The 16,231-nt window shown below is 38.3% G+C and overlaps 5 protein-coding genes across 6 annotated transcripts in view; 3 read left to right on the forward strand and 2 right to left on the reverse strand.

Annotated features, from left to right (window-relative positions):
* LOC101342124 (uncharacterized) overlaps positions 1-10,575 on the forward strand; it is a 37,962-nt gene extending 27,387 nt beyond the window's left edge. Inside the window, exon 8 of the mRNA XM_004387075.3 lies at positions 10,467-10,575. The gene's annotated coding sequence lies outside the window, so the exon portion shown is untranslated. The remainder of the gene's footprint in view (positions 1-10,466) is intronic.
* The window catches only part of LOC101341608 (histone H2B type 1-F/J/L), a 50,333-nt gene that overhangs the window by 16,572 nt on the left and 17,530 nt on the right, over positions 1-16,231 (forward strand). The window contains exon 2 of one of the 2 annotated variants that reach the window (XM_004387073.2): positions 10,467-10,555. The exons of the other annotated variant lie outside the window; for it this stretch is intronic. The gene's annotated coding sequence lies outside the window, so the exon portion shown is untranslated. Of the gene's footprint in view, positions 1-10,466; positions 10,556-16,231 lie in introns of those variants that run through there. 2 annotated transcript variants of the gene reach the window in all.
* LOC101343646 (uncharacterized) overlaps positions 653-16,231 on the reverse strand; it is a 27,118-nt gene continuing 11,539 nt past the window's right edge. The window contains 1 exon segment of the mRNA XM_012558658.2: positions 653-1,027. Coding sequence (XP_012414112.1) covers positions 697-1,027 — 331 coding nt within the window. The 3' untranslated portion in view covers positions 653-696.
* Positions 5,861-7,060, reverse strand: LOC101361903 (histone H2A type 1-D). The gene has a single exon (XM_004387067.3). The coding sequence runs from the start codon at positions 7,036-7,038 to the stop codon at positions 6,646-6,648; it is 393 nt and encodes a 130-aa protein (XP_004387124.1). The 5' UTR covers positions 7,039-7,060; the 3' UTR covers positions 5,861-6,645.
* On the forward strand, positions 7,240-10,601 carry LOC101341109 (histone H2B type 1-H). The gene is made up of 2 exons (XM_004387071.2): positions 7,240-7,790; positions 10,467-10,601. The coding sequence occupies exon 1, from the start codon at positions 7,303-7,305 to the stop codon at positions 7,681-7,683; it is 381 nt and encodes a 126-aa protein (XP_004387128.1). The 5' UTR covers positions 7,240-7,302; the 3' UTR covers positions 7,684-7,790; positions 10,467-10,601.

Here is a 16,231-nt window from a genome sequence, read left to right on the forward strand (position 1 = left end):
CGGGCAATTCTACCCTGTCCTATAGACTCGCTGAGTCGGAACCGACTCGACGGAACCAAATAATGGTGTGCTAAGTAGAACAAGGAGCAAATGACACGATCTATCAGAGGGGAAACCTTGAAGGGACAAGGCCTAATACATTCTGAATGCGCCTGAATGAGAGGTCTCAGGTACCTTATGCAATTCCCATTCCTTTCATTCTTCTATATTTAATAGGCACTTAACACTTCGTGATTATCCACTACACGTTTTCTCCCATAATAGAATACGATTAAGGCACAATAGTCCTCACATTGCAGCTCAAAACCTCGCACACAGATAATTACAAGAAAATCTCCCAGAATTCTTAGCAATTACGCACAGCCAAACGAAAAGCTGGGTTCTGTACCAAGGCCAAGATCGCACGCAGATTCTGTATACCGCAGCGTTTTCTTTGGGGGACCTTTTAGTACGTAGCAGTTAAACGTTTACCTTCGTCTTTTCTAGATATTACGGTTTATTCTGTAAAATGTGGAAGGCCCTTGATTGGGAAAGTCAGCCGTTATCGTTTCTGTGAGAAACGCATGCGCCGTTGATTACACAAACCGCCCAAGCGCAAAAATGGCAGTAAAGAACTGGCTAATCAGCATCACAGCTCTTTAGGTGAGACGATGGGGGCCCTGAAAAGGGCCTTTTTGTTGTTATATAAGAGCACATTCAGCCGCCGAAGCCGTAGAGGGTGCGCCCCTGGCGCTTGAGCGCGTAGACTACGTCCATGGCCGTGACTGTCTTGCGCTTGGCGTGCTCGGTGTAGGTGACAGCGTCGCGGATAACGTTTTCCAGAAAGACCTTGAGTACCCCGCGGGTCTCCTCGTAGATGAGACCAGAGATACGCTTGACGCCGCCACGACGAGCCAGACGCCGGATAGCGGGCTTGGTGATGCCCTGGATATTATCGCGGAGCACCTTACGGTGGCGCTTGGCACCACCTTTGCCAAGACCCTTCCCGCCCTTACCCCGACCAGACATGATTAGAGATAAGACAGAACTCTGCTGACTCTGGCCGCGGCAGCCTTTATACATCGGTTGTCGGACCGAACTGAGAACCTCAAGAAAAGAGGCGGAAAATCCCGCCCGGGTGGAGGAGGGAGCTCTAAGGGGGCGGGGAAAAGACCTTGTTCTCTAGTCCTGTGTTTTGTAATATGGTAACTATTTTGTTATTGTGGTTTTGTGTTAAGTTTAAAATTTTGTTTTTGAATGCAAAAGCATTAATATTGTGGAAAACATTAATACTGTGGAAAATTCAAAACAGTACAAGCAAGTGAATAACCTGTTATCCTACCACACATGGATAACTACTGCCAATATTTTGGTGAACAAATAAACGCACATATAAATATTTCCTAAGAAAATTTATATAGTGCTGTATAAGAGGTTTTGTAACATTGATTATATTTTAATCAATTTACCGTATCCAAAGAATTTTCAAAAAAGTGATTTTTAATATCTCATTCCTTCTTTTGAATTCTCAGTACAGTTTTAACTAATTCCCTAGCAATTCATTAAGTAGCTAGCTTTTGCATTTTTAATAGTTCATCTTGTCCATATTTAACTTAAATTTATTTGTTCACTATACTTGGAAACATTACTGAAAATTCTGTTCTTTTTTTTATTGTATCAACGTTATAAATTGTAGCAGAATTAGAGGTTTCACAGTTTCGTACTGCAGGTCTCTCATTTTTCTTTCTAAAGCTTAAGCTAGTTTCATCAAGATTTCTGGGGAACCGTAGAATCATTTTATGAAATTTGAAAATAAATCTCTTTTTTGATTCATAACAACCCAACTATTTGTGGCTCTTATACAATATTTAATATAGGTTTATTTGTTTATTTTTACTACAAAGGCAATCGTTCATGTTTGAACACTTTTAAAAATTCACATTAGGAGGGGACCATCTAGTCTCACAATCTAAAGATAATGCAATTTAACAATATAATATGGATATATATATCATTGGAAATAATTTATTTGCATAAATGTAATTTTTTTTTTACAAATCAAGGTTATACTGTGAAGTTCTAACATTAATGAAAATTTTAAAACTCCTATAACTATTCTACTGTAACCCCTCATTCTCCAGTGGTTTGCTTTAGAGATTGGTTAAGAGCTTAAACTTTGGTGTTAGAAAAACCTGTTTTTAAATTAAATCTTCTTTACTAACTTCAGCTGACTTGCTCATCTTTGCTCCTCACCTATAAAGTGGGAATGGGATAGTAACAAGTACTTATCTCATAGGGTTACTGTAAGAATTAATGGACATAATTTAAGCAAAATGCTTACCACAGAGCCTACTTCATAATAAGTTTTTATTATAATTAATATTTACTTTTTAGTACGTGTTATTACTTATTATTAACACTGAGTCAACATTTATTTTAAACGTGTTTATAGTTTTTTTTTACAATTTTCCTTTGATTAAAATATATTTTTAATGTTTATTAGCCTGAAACAAAATAAACATCTATCATCTATTATTCTTCTGTGCAAATATCTAATATGTGTATGTAAATCTTTACCAGGAATTATATGTTTTGAAACACCTTTTAATTGGCATTTTAACAGCTAAATAGGGAGTTCCATGTAAAAGGTTAAGCACTGGACTAGTAGCTGTAAGGTTGGAGGGTCAAACACACTCAGAGGTGCCTTGGAATACAGGCCTGGCAATCTGCTTCCAAAAGGTCACAGACTTGTAAACCTTATGGAGCAGTTCTACTCTGATACACATGGTGTCTCCATGAGTCAGAATCAACTTGATGACAACTAAGAACAACAATAAAGGGGGAAACGTAATATGTAGCTAAATATATGTGGAGAATAATCACATTAATGGGCTCATTGCTGCTCTCTCTTTGCCAAAACCCCACCCTCAGACACTACCACCATACTAATTTAGCTAATATTTTCATATAAACGGTTGCAACAATAAGCATAGATAAAAGTCTGAAGGAGGAGAAATTTATAAAAGTACAAAAAGCAACCTTAGGGGAAAAGCAGTTAGAAAGGCCTTTTTTGGGAGAGACTCAGAAATTTGTATGTGAGCTGGGGGTCCTTTAATCTCAGCTCCTAGTTTCTACCCTGGGCCAGAGTTCCTACATCCCTCCAAAGCACCAGTTCCGCAAATCACTCAATTAAGCCTTTTCAGTATTTGACTAGATAATTAATATTCAATAAACCTCAGTAGTATTTTATTTAAATGTGAGATTGAAAGGTTGGAAGAGGAAGCAGGATGTAGACCAGTTTAATAAGGACATCCAGATCAACCTTTCCCCAGATGATTTACTATATCTAAGTGATGTTATTAGGTGCCATTCAGTGGGCCCTCCATGCACAATGGAACTAAATGCTACCCAGTCCTGTGGCATACACATGATGGGTTGCAGATCAGACAGTTGGGTCTATCAGCGGATTTTCGCAATTTAGTTCTTTCCAGCTGATCTTTGCCCCTCTGATCTCTGATCTGAAGGCCCGCTCCTCTAGTTTACCTTTTTTGAATTTGTTTAATATCCTCCACATTTTACTTTAAACCTATAGGCTTCCATGCTATCTCAATCATGTTTAGTTTTCAACATGTTTTTGCTTTTATTTTATATCACTATTTTCCTTTGTGAAGATTTTTATTATTATGAAATTAACTTAATTTATTGACTACATTCTGTGGGCTTGTCATTGATCTAGGGTCTAGGGGGATGAAAATATACTGTAAATAAAACCCAGTTTCCACCCTGAGGGAGTTGGTAAACTAATGGATAAAATGCACAAGAACTCTAGTATGGGAAGATGCTGCAAGGTGCCTTTATGTTTGTTTGGAGAGTGTGGAGAGAGAAATTAATGGAAAAGAGAGAAAAAGTTTAAATAATTCTTCTATAAATCTTTGGCCACTGACTTAGTTATCTCGTTCTGCTATAACACAAATATCACGAGTGGGTGGCTTTAACGAACAAAACTTTATTTTCTCACAGTCTAGGAGTTTAGAAGTCCGAATTCAGGGTGCTGGCTGATTTAGGAAATAATATTGGAGTTATTATTCCCTCTCATTGAGCATAGAGAATGTGACCCAGCTGGAGCTGGGCTCACAAGGACTCACAACGACACATCAACTGGGCCCTGAGGTATCAAGACAATAGCTAAAATAATCTTGGAAAATATCTTTTAGAGAAACTTTCACGTAAGGGCAATCAAACACAACACAAGAGACTTCCTACTCTAATCTTTTTCTATTAGCATTTAGTGAATAGAAATTTGTTGGACCAATGAAGACCCTCCTGACTGTCGTTACTGAAACCTGTACCAATGATTGTTAAGAAAGAGAATTCAAAATGTAGGATCACAGTTTCTAGCCAATCTGAAAAGGCTAAGCTTTCAATGGTTTTGTCCATTTGTAATGTTAATATATACTTAGATGATTCTGTAATGGTCTTTAGACTCAGAGCAGACATGGCGGTGGCAGCATGCTCGTCCCTTTTCCCACTTTTGCCTATTCTGTGATATTTCCTTGGACTTGGGCAGACATGGCTCTGGCAGCATGGTTGTCCATTTCCCACTTTAGCGTTTTTGAATATATGTCAAATAAAACTTTCTTTTTGCTTTATTAAACTTTGTGATTTTTTTCCCCTGCAACAGGGCTTAAGGGGAAGGCTTTCTGTCTCTGAAGAAGGGCCTTATCTCTTCAGCTTTAATTCCTTGGCTCCTTGGTGATCTTCATGTGGCATGGCATCCATTTTCCCCCATCTCTGCTTCTCTGGCTTGGCTTGTTTAATCTTTTTATATCTCAAAAAAGATTGACTCAAGATACACCCTACACTACTCCTGTCTCACTAACATAATAAAGACAACCCATTCCCAAATGGGATTATAAACACAGGCATAGAGGTGAGGATTTACAGCACATTTTGGGGGGACACAATTCAATCCATAAGAGCCACTAAAAGTGAACTTTATCTGTTATGAAGATGACTTATAGTACAAAATGACAGTGTGCACTCTAAACAGTTCTTCAGGCTTTAATTGAAATTTAAACTAAATTTTACCAAGATTTTTTTGCAAGTATTGTTATCTTCCTTTTTAAAAACAATTTTTTTTTCTGATTATGCATACAGTTTATCTCATGCATACAATAAAGGAGAATAGTAGGTGCTTTATCCAATGACACTGGAGTAATAGTCAATTTTTAAAAATCAGCTAATGTGTGGCATTTTGAACAATGATATATCACACTTGACTATTTTATTTAAAACATGGAAATTTACATTCTTTGTTAATTTTTTGATTATGGATTTACTAATTGTAGTCTTTACATAAATCACACCAAAAAACATAATGGCACGATTTTAACAGTGTGGTGGGTCTTGGGGGCAGTAGAAACTATGCCTTTAAGCAGGTGTTAGTAATTACATCATCAACATTAATAATAATAATTGCATGTTTTATTATTAAAATTTGAAAGAACTCATTGGCCTTCCTAGGAGCTGTATCATTTACTCGAAATTTCCAGTTCTGAGAGGGTTTGAACCACTGATCTTTCAATTAGCAGCGGAGCACTTTAACTACTGTGACACAAGGGCTCCTGTTTAAAATTCACACACGCAAACAATACAGAAGACTTTTTCAAAGAGGAAACAATAATTTGATTCACTAAAATCAGGATTTGGGTCATCCAACATCAAATGGTCATCAAAATGATCATAAAATCAAAAAAAAGAGGTAATATTTACCTGTTCATGATTGCTGTGGTCACTACTTTATTCAAAGGAAAACCATTTGCATGTATGATTGCAGTTGAGATTTAAACATAACACAAATATTTTAAGAGACTCAGAAAATAAATAGACTCCAATGGACTAGAAATGCAATAGAAATTCCAGAAATAGTGAAACCAAGTAAGAGATGAAAAATGTCTTCATGAGGAAAAGTAGTCATTAGCTGATACATGAGGTGGAGAGGAATTGAAGGCCCTCTGTAGCTAGGGTGACTTTGAGCTGAGAAGGGGGGTGTAAAGAGTGATTATGGTGAGGGAAATGGGCAGTAAAAACCATTGACAGGACTTGGGCTCGAACCTGGTAAGTAAGGTAAAGAAGATGATTCACAATGTCCATCTTTTATAACATTTATTGTTAGGTGACATGCTCATGTTTTTCCTAATGTAATTCCACACCACCTTTACTTCATTTTCTAGTCTTTGAAACTCCCATGGAGACAAGGATGTTATCTGATATACCATTGTATTGCCATTTAGCAGGGTGGACATTGAGTCCTGTTGAGGGATCACAGGGAGATAAAGGACTATTGTTATGAAAAATTCGACTTCTAGAATTCAGGGGCTCTGGGTAAAGATTAAAAGATAAATTTTATGCTTGGGGTAGGTAACTCATTTAAAAAGATTACTCCCTAATCCAAATATATATTCCTAAGCAAGCCTCAATTATCTTTTGGCTTCTCTTCCTCTGTAGTAAACCTGTAAGTATTTCGAGATAATTGTAAATTTTATTATCTGTTGGATGAAATGAAACTGTGTAGTACAGCTCACGTTAGTGATAAAGTGGGTGGCTCTGAAAAGAGCCTTTGGTTTGAATGAGAGGTTTGAATTGCTGGAAAGCAATCCCGACTTTTTACTTGCCCTTGGCCTTGTGGTGGCTCTCGGTCTTCTTGGGCAGCAACACGGCCTGGATGTTGGGCAGGACGCCACCCTGCGCGATGGTCACTTTGCCCAGTAGTTTGTTGAGCTCCTCGTCGTTGCGGATGGCCAGCTGCAGGTGGCGCGGGATGATGCGCGTCTTTTTGTTGTCGCGGGCCGCGTTGCCCGCCAGCTCCAGGATCTCCGCCGTCAGGTACTCCAGCACCGCCGCCAGGTACACCGGAGCGCCAGCCCCGACCCGCTCGGAGTAGTTCCCCTTGCGGAGCAGGCGGTGCACTCGGCCCACCGGGAACTGGAGTCCAGCCCGAGAAGAACGCGTCTTGGCCTTGGCGCGAGCCTTGCCGCCCTGCTTACCGCGTCCAGACATGATACTATAATAACGACTAGGCAGAGCAAACTAAGGCAGAATACCTAGAGCTGCGGTACTTATAGCCATTACTGGGCGCGAAAATGAAGCTATGCCATTGGCTAAAAATGACACGCTTAAACCAATGGAATTGTGGTTTTGAAATACACTTATTTTGATTGGACAAAGCTAATATATGACGTACTCAGGAATATATACGACATTTACAGCCTTGCGCTCGTTTCTCCATTTTCTCTTGATCTTCTTGGCAGTCAAGTCGCGACCATGCCTGACCCCGCCAAGTCTGCCCCGGCCCCGAAGAAGGGCTCCAAGAAGGCGGTGACCAAGGCGCAGAAGAAGGACGGCAAGAAGCGCAAGCGCAGCCGCAAGGAGAGCTACTCCGTGTACGTGTACAAGGTGCTGAAGCAGGTCCACCCTGACACTGGCATCTCGTCCAAGGCCATGGGCATCATGAACTCGTTTGTCAACGATATCTTTGAGCGCATCGCGGGTGAGGCGTCTCGCCTGGCGCATTACAACAAGCGCTCGACGATCACGTCCAGGGAGATCCAGACGGCCGTGCGCCTGCTGCTGCCCGGGGAGCTGGCCAAGCACGCAGTGTCCGAGGGCACCAAGGCTGTTACCAAGTACACCAGCTCCAAATGAGCCACTGTTGCAGAGCAATCGGCCCGGCCCCAGCCACACCCCAAAGGCTCTTCTCAGAGCCACCCACTTTTCCGAAGAGAACTGGCACTCACTTTTCTTAACTGTCGGTAAGTGGTTTATATTTGTTACAATCGAGCAATTTACTTTGTCCCACTGCAGCAATGCTCGGGAAAATACTGTAGCTTTATATCAAGAAGAATCAGGTTTAGCCTCACACAAAGCCAGTACGGAAAAATTTAAAACCCGTTTTCTCCAACCAGTCTACTTACAATTAAGTTGTCAACCTGGCAAAAGTTCTTCGGTAATAATTCCTTGGACAGTCTGTTCGCTTTCATTTGTACGCTACTATTGTAGCCCTGGTGGCGTAAACGGATAAGTGCTCGGCTGCTAACCGAACGGTTGGTTCGAACACACCCGGCGGGTCTGCGGAGGAAGACCTGGCGATTTCCTCCGGTAAAGATAATAGGCTAGAAAACTCATACAGTTCTACTCTGCTACATGGTGTCTCCACGGCACCGAACAACAACTACATTGAAGAACTTGCCACGGCCTAGCAGCTTAATAAATAGTAAGGTAAACATACAGGTCACCTTCCCTTAAGTTTTCTTTTAAACATTTACTTTTGGGGTGATGCTGGCTCTCCCTTCTTCCTGAGCTTAGATTTGCAAAATTTTAAGATAGAAAAGGAAAGGAGGTTGGAACCGGATTCAAATATTCGCAAGTCATCAATCGTGGGAAGAGTTGGAGTCGATGGCCAATGCAGACGCTGCGCGGGCGGTTAGAAGTTGTCCATCCGTTTCTTTGTGAGTCACCTGAATGTGGGATCGCACTTAAGGATTCCGGGTGGTGGGAGGAACCCTGACATCTTACCTGCTCACATTTCTGAGTGAAATTCCTCTTTAGGGATGGAATTTGTTTCTACTTCCTACTGTCCACCTCCTTTTTAAAACAGATTTTCCACCTTCCAGGAAGTTTTTCTCCATTATTTGGCGAAGCATTAACAGTGACGAAAGATCTTAAAATGTCGCTTTCCTGGCAACGTTCAGCTCCATGTTTTCTTTTTCACTGTTACTATTGCATTTACTCTTTCTCTATTAACTGGAAGAAATTTCAAAAGAAAATGAGAGCAGGGGGAGGGCTGTTTCCCACTTCCCCACCCCACCCCTAACTCAGAAAATCAAAATCCATCTCCCAATTTTAAACTGTGAAGAATATCATATTTAAAACTATTTTGGCCTTTGCCAAGAATCAGCTCGGGAATGCCTCCACACTGAGTTATATTTGCTGCAGGTTTTTAAAGATATCCTTAATCCAGTTAGGGTGCTCCAGTGACCCAACAATATCATTGCTAGGTGTTTACATGAGAGAATATTCTGCACACATGCAAAAGGAGATAAGCAAGAATGGAGCAGTGCTGTTCTTAACAGGAAAATACTGGAAACAACCACATGTTTGTGGCCAAAACAAATAGATTTTTTGAGGTATATTCACACAATGGAATATCATACAGCAGAGAAGTAATTTAACTGCAATGGTTGAATTTCAGAAACATGTTAAATCACCCAAGGTGCATATATCGTTTTATGAAGATCAAAAGTCAAAAGTGAAACCAAACTGTCTATTGTTTAAGCATATATAGAAGTGTGTATGTGTGATTATAAAAATGTTATTTTTTTATGAGACAGGTTAATAAATAAATTTAAAAAATCAAGACAATGGCTACCTTGGTGATAAAGGCAGGGCCAGGGGATGGGGGAAAAGCATCAAGGTAAATAAAATTGTTGGCAACATCCGTGTTTCGGGGTTAGAAGTTGGGTCCTGTGTGTTTGATATGATTTGCTTTATACCTTAAATGTATGTTACATATATTCCTTTTATATGTCAAACAGTATACTGAAAAATATAATAGAGAGGGAAAAAATTCTTGTATGAAATAAGTTCCGAGTATCATGTAGTTTGTCATAAAGGAAAACTTATGAGAACCCCAAACCTGATAGTGTTTCTCTAGATATTAATTTCTTTTAGAGGGGAGGAAGAGGAGAAAAAGACTGACAGAGGCCATTAAAAATCCTGTAGATTCAGAAAGCTCAAGTTTTGGCTAAAATTAAGAGTCAGCAGCCAATCTCCAAAAACTCCTGCTCTTGAATATATAGGCTAAGTTCCCTAGACCAAGAATCCTGATTCCCAAAGAGCACTTGGAGGATTGGGATGAGTCTTAATTTCTGTATAATTTCGTCACATTATTTGGTATGATTGAATCTGCATACAGCACAGAATTGATAGAATTTGTACTTCATGAAATCCATTTAATTGAATGCTCTTCCCCCCTCCTTTGCCATGTATCTAAATCTTAACTTGTCCTCCAAAGCCTACTCAAGTCTCAATGACTCTTTGAAGCCCCCGACTGGCCTCTCCAGGCTGAGCTTTGTTGTCTCTCAGGTCCTCCACCTCTTGTAAACCTTATGTTCAGTCAGCTTCTCACATCTTTGTGATAGCTCTCTGGCAGTTGTGTATGTGTTATGTATGTATTTGTACTTTATATATCTAGTGTTTGCGCGTGTGTGTGTGTATTCCTCCTTCAATTCTGTTAGAACAGAGATTTTACCTTCTTCATTTATAGATATTCACTCCTTCTACCAACTCACTCTCAAAATGTTTGAGGACAGTAAATTAACCATACATTTGGTTTTTTCATCACTACTTGTCTTAGTACAGGTGTCTGTAATCCCCTTCACTAATGCAGATAATCAGCAGTTAATTCTAGTGCTGTTTTTATTTTACAGAATGAGGGAATCTGCAGATAAAATTCAGGAGAGGAAGCTGGAAGAAGATTTAGAGAGATTGAATTAAACCTAAACACTCTCCAGGCTCAAGATAAAGATTACAGAGGCTATTGCTTATTAAAATTGCATGCAGAGGAGGTATGTGTATATATATTTTAAACTTTTGGCTGTCAGAGACTGCTTAAATGACTTGAATTTGTCAGCAGGGAAGCAGATATCTGGAAGAATATGGGGGATGGCAGTAAAATCTGTGGGCAGAGTGGAAGGAAGCATGCAGAGAGAATTTGATCCCTTTATACAAGGTTCATACATCAGGTCCCAGATAACTCCATTATTTAGAAAGTTAAAATTCATAAACAAGGGGGAAAAAAGAGAACTCAAAGCTAGATCTTGTGGGTTATTTCCACCTTGGTGAGCCAAGGGTCTAACCCTCTGTTGCAGAAAAATCTTGATTATTTATGCCATTGCTGATGAGCCTTGGGGAAATAGATTTAAGCTAATCCAAACCAAGATGTCACTTTATTGTTTTACATTGGAATTTACACCTGGTACCTTAAATAATTGACATCATTTGCCCAAAGTAATTTTTTCTGCATTTTTTTCCCCCTAAAGAACAATTTGAGAACTGAAAAGATTGGAACATAGAAATATATAAAAGAATCAGATCCTAAAGGACATTTCTTAAAGCTATTCAACTGAGTAAAATGGTCCTTCTCCAACCTAGAGAAATGTACGTTTTCCTCACTGGAATCAGAGCACTCTCTTTTTTCACCCAGAAACATACTGACAAAGCTTAGCTCTTTGTTATTCACTTCTAGATTCCATGCAGTTTACTCTCTTTCAGTTATGACATTGTATAAGCACATTACATTATTTTGATTACAACTTATCTTAGATTACTTGATATGAAAAACACCTGAATCTCATCATTTATATCAACCCTCTCAAAAGTGTATGATTTCTGCAGATGAGTATCCATTTCCTAATACCCTTTAACATCTATTTCAGAGGCTCACCTTTTTTGATATTGTCACCAGATCATAAAGGTGGCACCTACTGGGAAACTACACAAAGTAGAGCAGATGTGTAGTACCAAAAAAAAAAGAAAAGAAAAATTTCTAGACTTGAATAATTATATAATTATAAAATAATTTCTCCTATAGACTCTTACAAATTTGATCACACACATAAATCTTCCCAGGGATCAATGAACATGAAGTATTCAATAACCTCAACCCCTTTGCACTTAATTTTTCCTCTAACCGAAATGCTTCTCCACTATTTTTCCCCACTTCCTGTAGGTTGCTGTCCAAGTGGTACTCTCTCACATTTTTATTATGAGTGGGGGTCCTTATTGGTATCATATGAGAATTAATGCCCTGGTAGCTTCTAAGTACACTACCAGGCAGGCTATCCCAGAGGGCACAGCACAGAAATGCTCACAGACCAAATTAAAAATGTTTGAATCTTACTCTTTATTTCACACTCTTTATTAAATCGATTAAGTACACATAGCAAGAAAGAAGCAAGGAGAAAAAGATGAGCAAGTTAACAGTTTAGTGTGCAATCGGGTTGGAAGGACCACACCATCTGAATCAAGTCTGTGCAATGTTCACACATCTGGTCTCTTTCTCACTGCATCAAGTCTTCTGACTGATGATGTGTTTACCACGATGATGTGTTTACCACGATGATGTGTTTACCCGGACTAGATTGCAGATGGAGCAAAGGGACTAGGGATGGATTACTCAATAAGCAAGGTATACACAGACTTAATTGTACTTATTTTCTCATCTGTAGTGCACAATTTCACTTGTTTTTCACATCTTTGATATTTTGGTCTTCAGCTGTAAATGAGTGCAGGGGTTTAACAATATGGTCTTTAAGTTTCCTTTCAGCATGTAGTGTCTCAATGATTTCTTCATTCCTCTGCTCTAGGAGGTTTCTTTGTGCTGTGAGTTATCTCTAGTTTATTCTTCTTAATCTCAGCCTATCAAACACATTTCAACAACATAAAAAGATCTTCTCTTTTAACAATCACCATTGCTAGGAGGATCACTGCCAAGATCCTAAAGTGGAGGAAATTTTTCCAACAAAGAGTAATTGAATTTTGCATAGAGGAATCTAAAAAAAGGAGAAGGATTAAAATTTAAAGCCATTTAAAGTGATATGAAGTCAAAACAGTGATAGCTTATTATAGACAAGTCTTTGGATCTTTCCAGAACTCTCCTTTTAATTACTCAAAAAACTATAGCAACATTTTTGGAAAAGGAATAAATAATAATTAGGTAGCATTATAGGTTGTCAACACTGTGAAAAACAAAATTAAAAGACAAAGACAAAGTGCCATATAGCTGTTTATGTATTTCTTATCTATTTAGTTAGTATATTTCTGAATTACCTTGTCACACAAGAACAACAGCAACAAAAAAGTTACAGTATTCTGCCAATTGACCAGTTGATGCAGAATTTCCCATTTGTTCAAATTGCACAAATATATATATATAACCTAATATGTTTAATTAGCAATCTGCCCAGGACATAAATGAGTGGCTGACCATTAAAAGTTTATCAAGCCTGAGGTCTTGAGATGGGGATGGGGGGTGGAAACTACTTTGAATCTTTGCTTAAGGCCTCAGAATGAAAGCTCAATATGTATGGCCTGCATCTTTTTGGAAACTGTATTGTATTATTTTTATCTAGGTGATTTGTAATTCCAAATTTCTGATTTTGTATATTTGACATGACTGTAAAATGAATAATTTAAATGTATGTTATAATAAAACACGGAGACAAAATATTTCATAGAGGATTTCCTCAGAGGTTTAGAATGAAGAAAAAATCCATTAATAAAGATTTTTTTTGTTTTTGTTTTTTGTGAGTTTTAAGCCTTTAAAAATTAGTTTGTATATAATGTCTGCTTTAATTGTGAAATTATTTCAGAATGTAAAATTGAGAGTATAGGCATGGCCTATTCATGCAAGGATTTAGGTTTTTCATAAAACTAAAATGTTCTATAATGGTAACTTTATAAAATATTTGTTCTCTAAGGAAAGAAAAAAACCCTCTAAAGTTACATAGTTAACCTCAATTAATATTAGGAGTATGTATATGTGATATGGAGCCTTGGTGGTACAGTGCTTAAGAGCTTGGCTGCTAACCAAAAAGTCGATTGTTGGAAGCTACCAGCAGCTCCTGGAAACACTATGGGGTAGTTCTACTCTGTTCTGTAGGGTTGCTACGAGTCGGACGCCACGGCAACGGGTTTTTTGGTTTATAAGTGATATAAGGAACCGTTGTGGCACAGTGGTTAAGCTCTCATCTGCTAACCAGAAGGTCAGCCAGCAGTTCTGCAAGAGAAAAATGTGACAGTCTACTTTTGTAAAAATTACAGCCTTGGAAACCCTATGGGGCAGTTCTACTCTGTCTTATATGGGTAGCTATGAGTAGGAATCGACTCGACAGCAAAGGGGGTATATATGATATGAATATGGAGTGGCACCTAAAATATGCTATAATCCAAATGTACCGGTGTCTTTTACTAGTTGGTTCTTTTGAAACAATGGAACTATATAAATTGTATATAGTTGCACTCAAATTTATGAGGTAAAGTTATAAAACACTGGACTTTTCAAAATAATTCTTTTTTAATTGTATTATTTTTAATGTTATTGTGTTTTAGGTGAAAGTTTCCATGCAAATTAGTTTCTCATTCAAAAATTTATACACGAATTGTTTTGTGTCATTGGTTGCAATTAAAAAGAATTCTTGATATTAATTTGATTGCATTATAATTTTATCTTAATTTAGCTATTTTTCCTACATGTTAGTTGACATTTAGAAAATAAACCAGTAGAATATTAAAGTGATGAATAACTGTATTTGACCAAAAGTCTTTAAGAAATTGAAATTCAGTGCTGTATTAAATTAAAATAGTTATACCATAATACGTGTGTGTGTATGTATGTTTCAGTGTATGTGTGGATAAAATGTATTTTGGCTCATGGATTATATAGTTAAAACTTCAAAGGATTGAATCTATTTTTATTCTCCATCCATCTCACTGCTGTTCTGTACCATGAGATTAGAATAACCAAAATTAGGCAGTTGATACATTTTTACTTTTTGGTGTCCTCTTAGAATAAGTATTCAAAAAATGGAACACAGCAACCTAAATGGAGTAGAAAATGTGACTGCCCAGCTTGTCCTTCAGTGAAGGGCTTCTCACCCCAACTGCTGGGAGTGCTATTGGCAGATAGCCTCCATCTGTCAGCCCCATCAATGACTGCCTCAGTTACAGAGTACTGCCTCACCAAACGTCACTCCCTTTCCTGGGGTGGTCTACATACAATGACTTGGATATAGGAGTATAAAGGCCAGACCACCTTAGTCCAACTCTGGACAGCTATGAAAGGTGGCCCATTCTAGCTCCAGAGTTACCTGTGAGTTTGGCCAAGGTGGTCGTTGGCTCCATATCACATTTTGACTTCTCCCTCTGTCCATTCCTACTTCCGTTCGCTCCCTTACACAGGTGTTGATCCTTGGGGATCACCTTAATAAACATCCTTCACACATGTGTACTAAACTGCCTCAGTCAGCTTTCCAGAGAACAAAACCTGAGACAGTTGATACCAGGGGTGGTCTGAGAAAGCAGGCACTAAGATGCAGTTTTGGAAATGGATCACCTGGCAAGGAGGACCCATCACTGGTGGTAAGAGAGCACAGACAGCACCTGGTACAATATAGAGGAGAATCAATTGTTAAAACTTTCAATAGCATTAATTACCACTCCCATAATTATTTTTTCTTTCCTCTTTCTTTGGGTTGAATTTGTTCTTTTCTAACTCTTTGATATGATGCTTAGATGACTAATTTAAAACCCTTTCTTCATTTTTAACTTAAGCATTTATATTTTTACCTCTAAGCTTGGCTTTAACAGCATCCCATGGTTTTTTATCATACAGTAGTTCCATTATTTTTCAGTTCAAAATACATTCTAATTTCCATTGTAATTTCTTCCTAGACTCAAAGTTACTTAGAAGGATATTTTTAAATTACAAACATAAAGGGTTTTTCTGGTTATCTTTTTGTTATTGATTTCTAACTTATTTTGATTGGGCCAGAGAACTTATACTAAATGATTTAAATCATTTGACATCTGTGGTGTGTTGGAGCCAGTATATATAATGCAGTGTGTGTGTATACCATATCCTCACTTATCGACATGGCTATGTTCCAAAGACCAGGTCGTTGTGTGAAATCAGCATAATGTGAAAACAGAGACTGACCACATCAGATCACAAAATGGAGGATGACTACATCATTACATAACTGTCAAATTACACCACTACATAACTGCCAAACCACATCATTACATAACTGCCAGACCACTGAGAATCAAGGCCCAGCCAAGTTCACATATAACCTTAACCATCACAGCCAGCGTTACCCTCACCTCATACATTTGCTACTGCCAGACATAAGTCATTAATGCACAAAATAATCAGATACTAAATTTTTTACTATTGTCGTAAATGTGAAAAGTCAGATAACGAGTATCATGGATTGAATTGTGTTCTCTAATGCACACACTGCATTATATATACTGGCTCCAACTCACCACAGATGTCAAATTATTTAAATCATTTTGTGTCCCCCCAAAATTATCACTTTGGCTGGGCCATGATTCCCAGTATTGTGTGATTGTCCACCATTTTGTCATCTGATGTGATTTTCCTATGTGTTGTAAATCCTACCTCTATGAT

The sequence above is a fragment of the Trichechus manatus genome, unplaced genomic scaffold (assembly GCF_000243295.1).
Source record: "Trichechus manatus latirostris isolate Lorelei unplaced genomic scaffold, TriManLat1.0 scaffold00180, whole genome shotgun sequence".
In the NCBI taxonomy this organism is placed as follows: domain Eukaryota; kingdom Metazoa; phylum Chordata; class Mammalia; order Sirenia; family Trichechidae; genus Trichechus; species Trichechus manatus.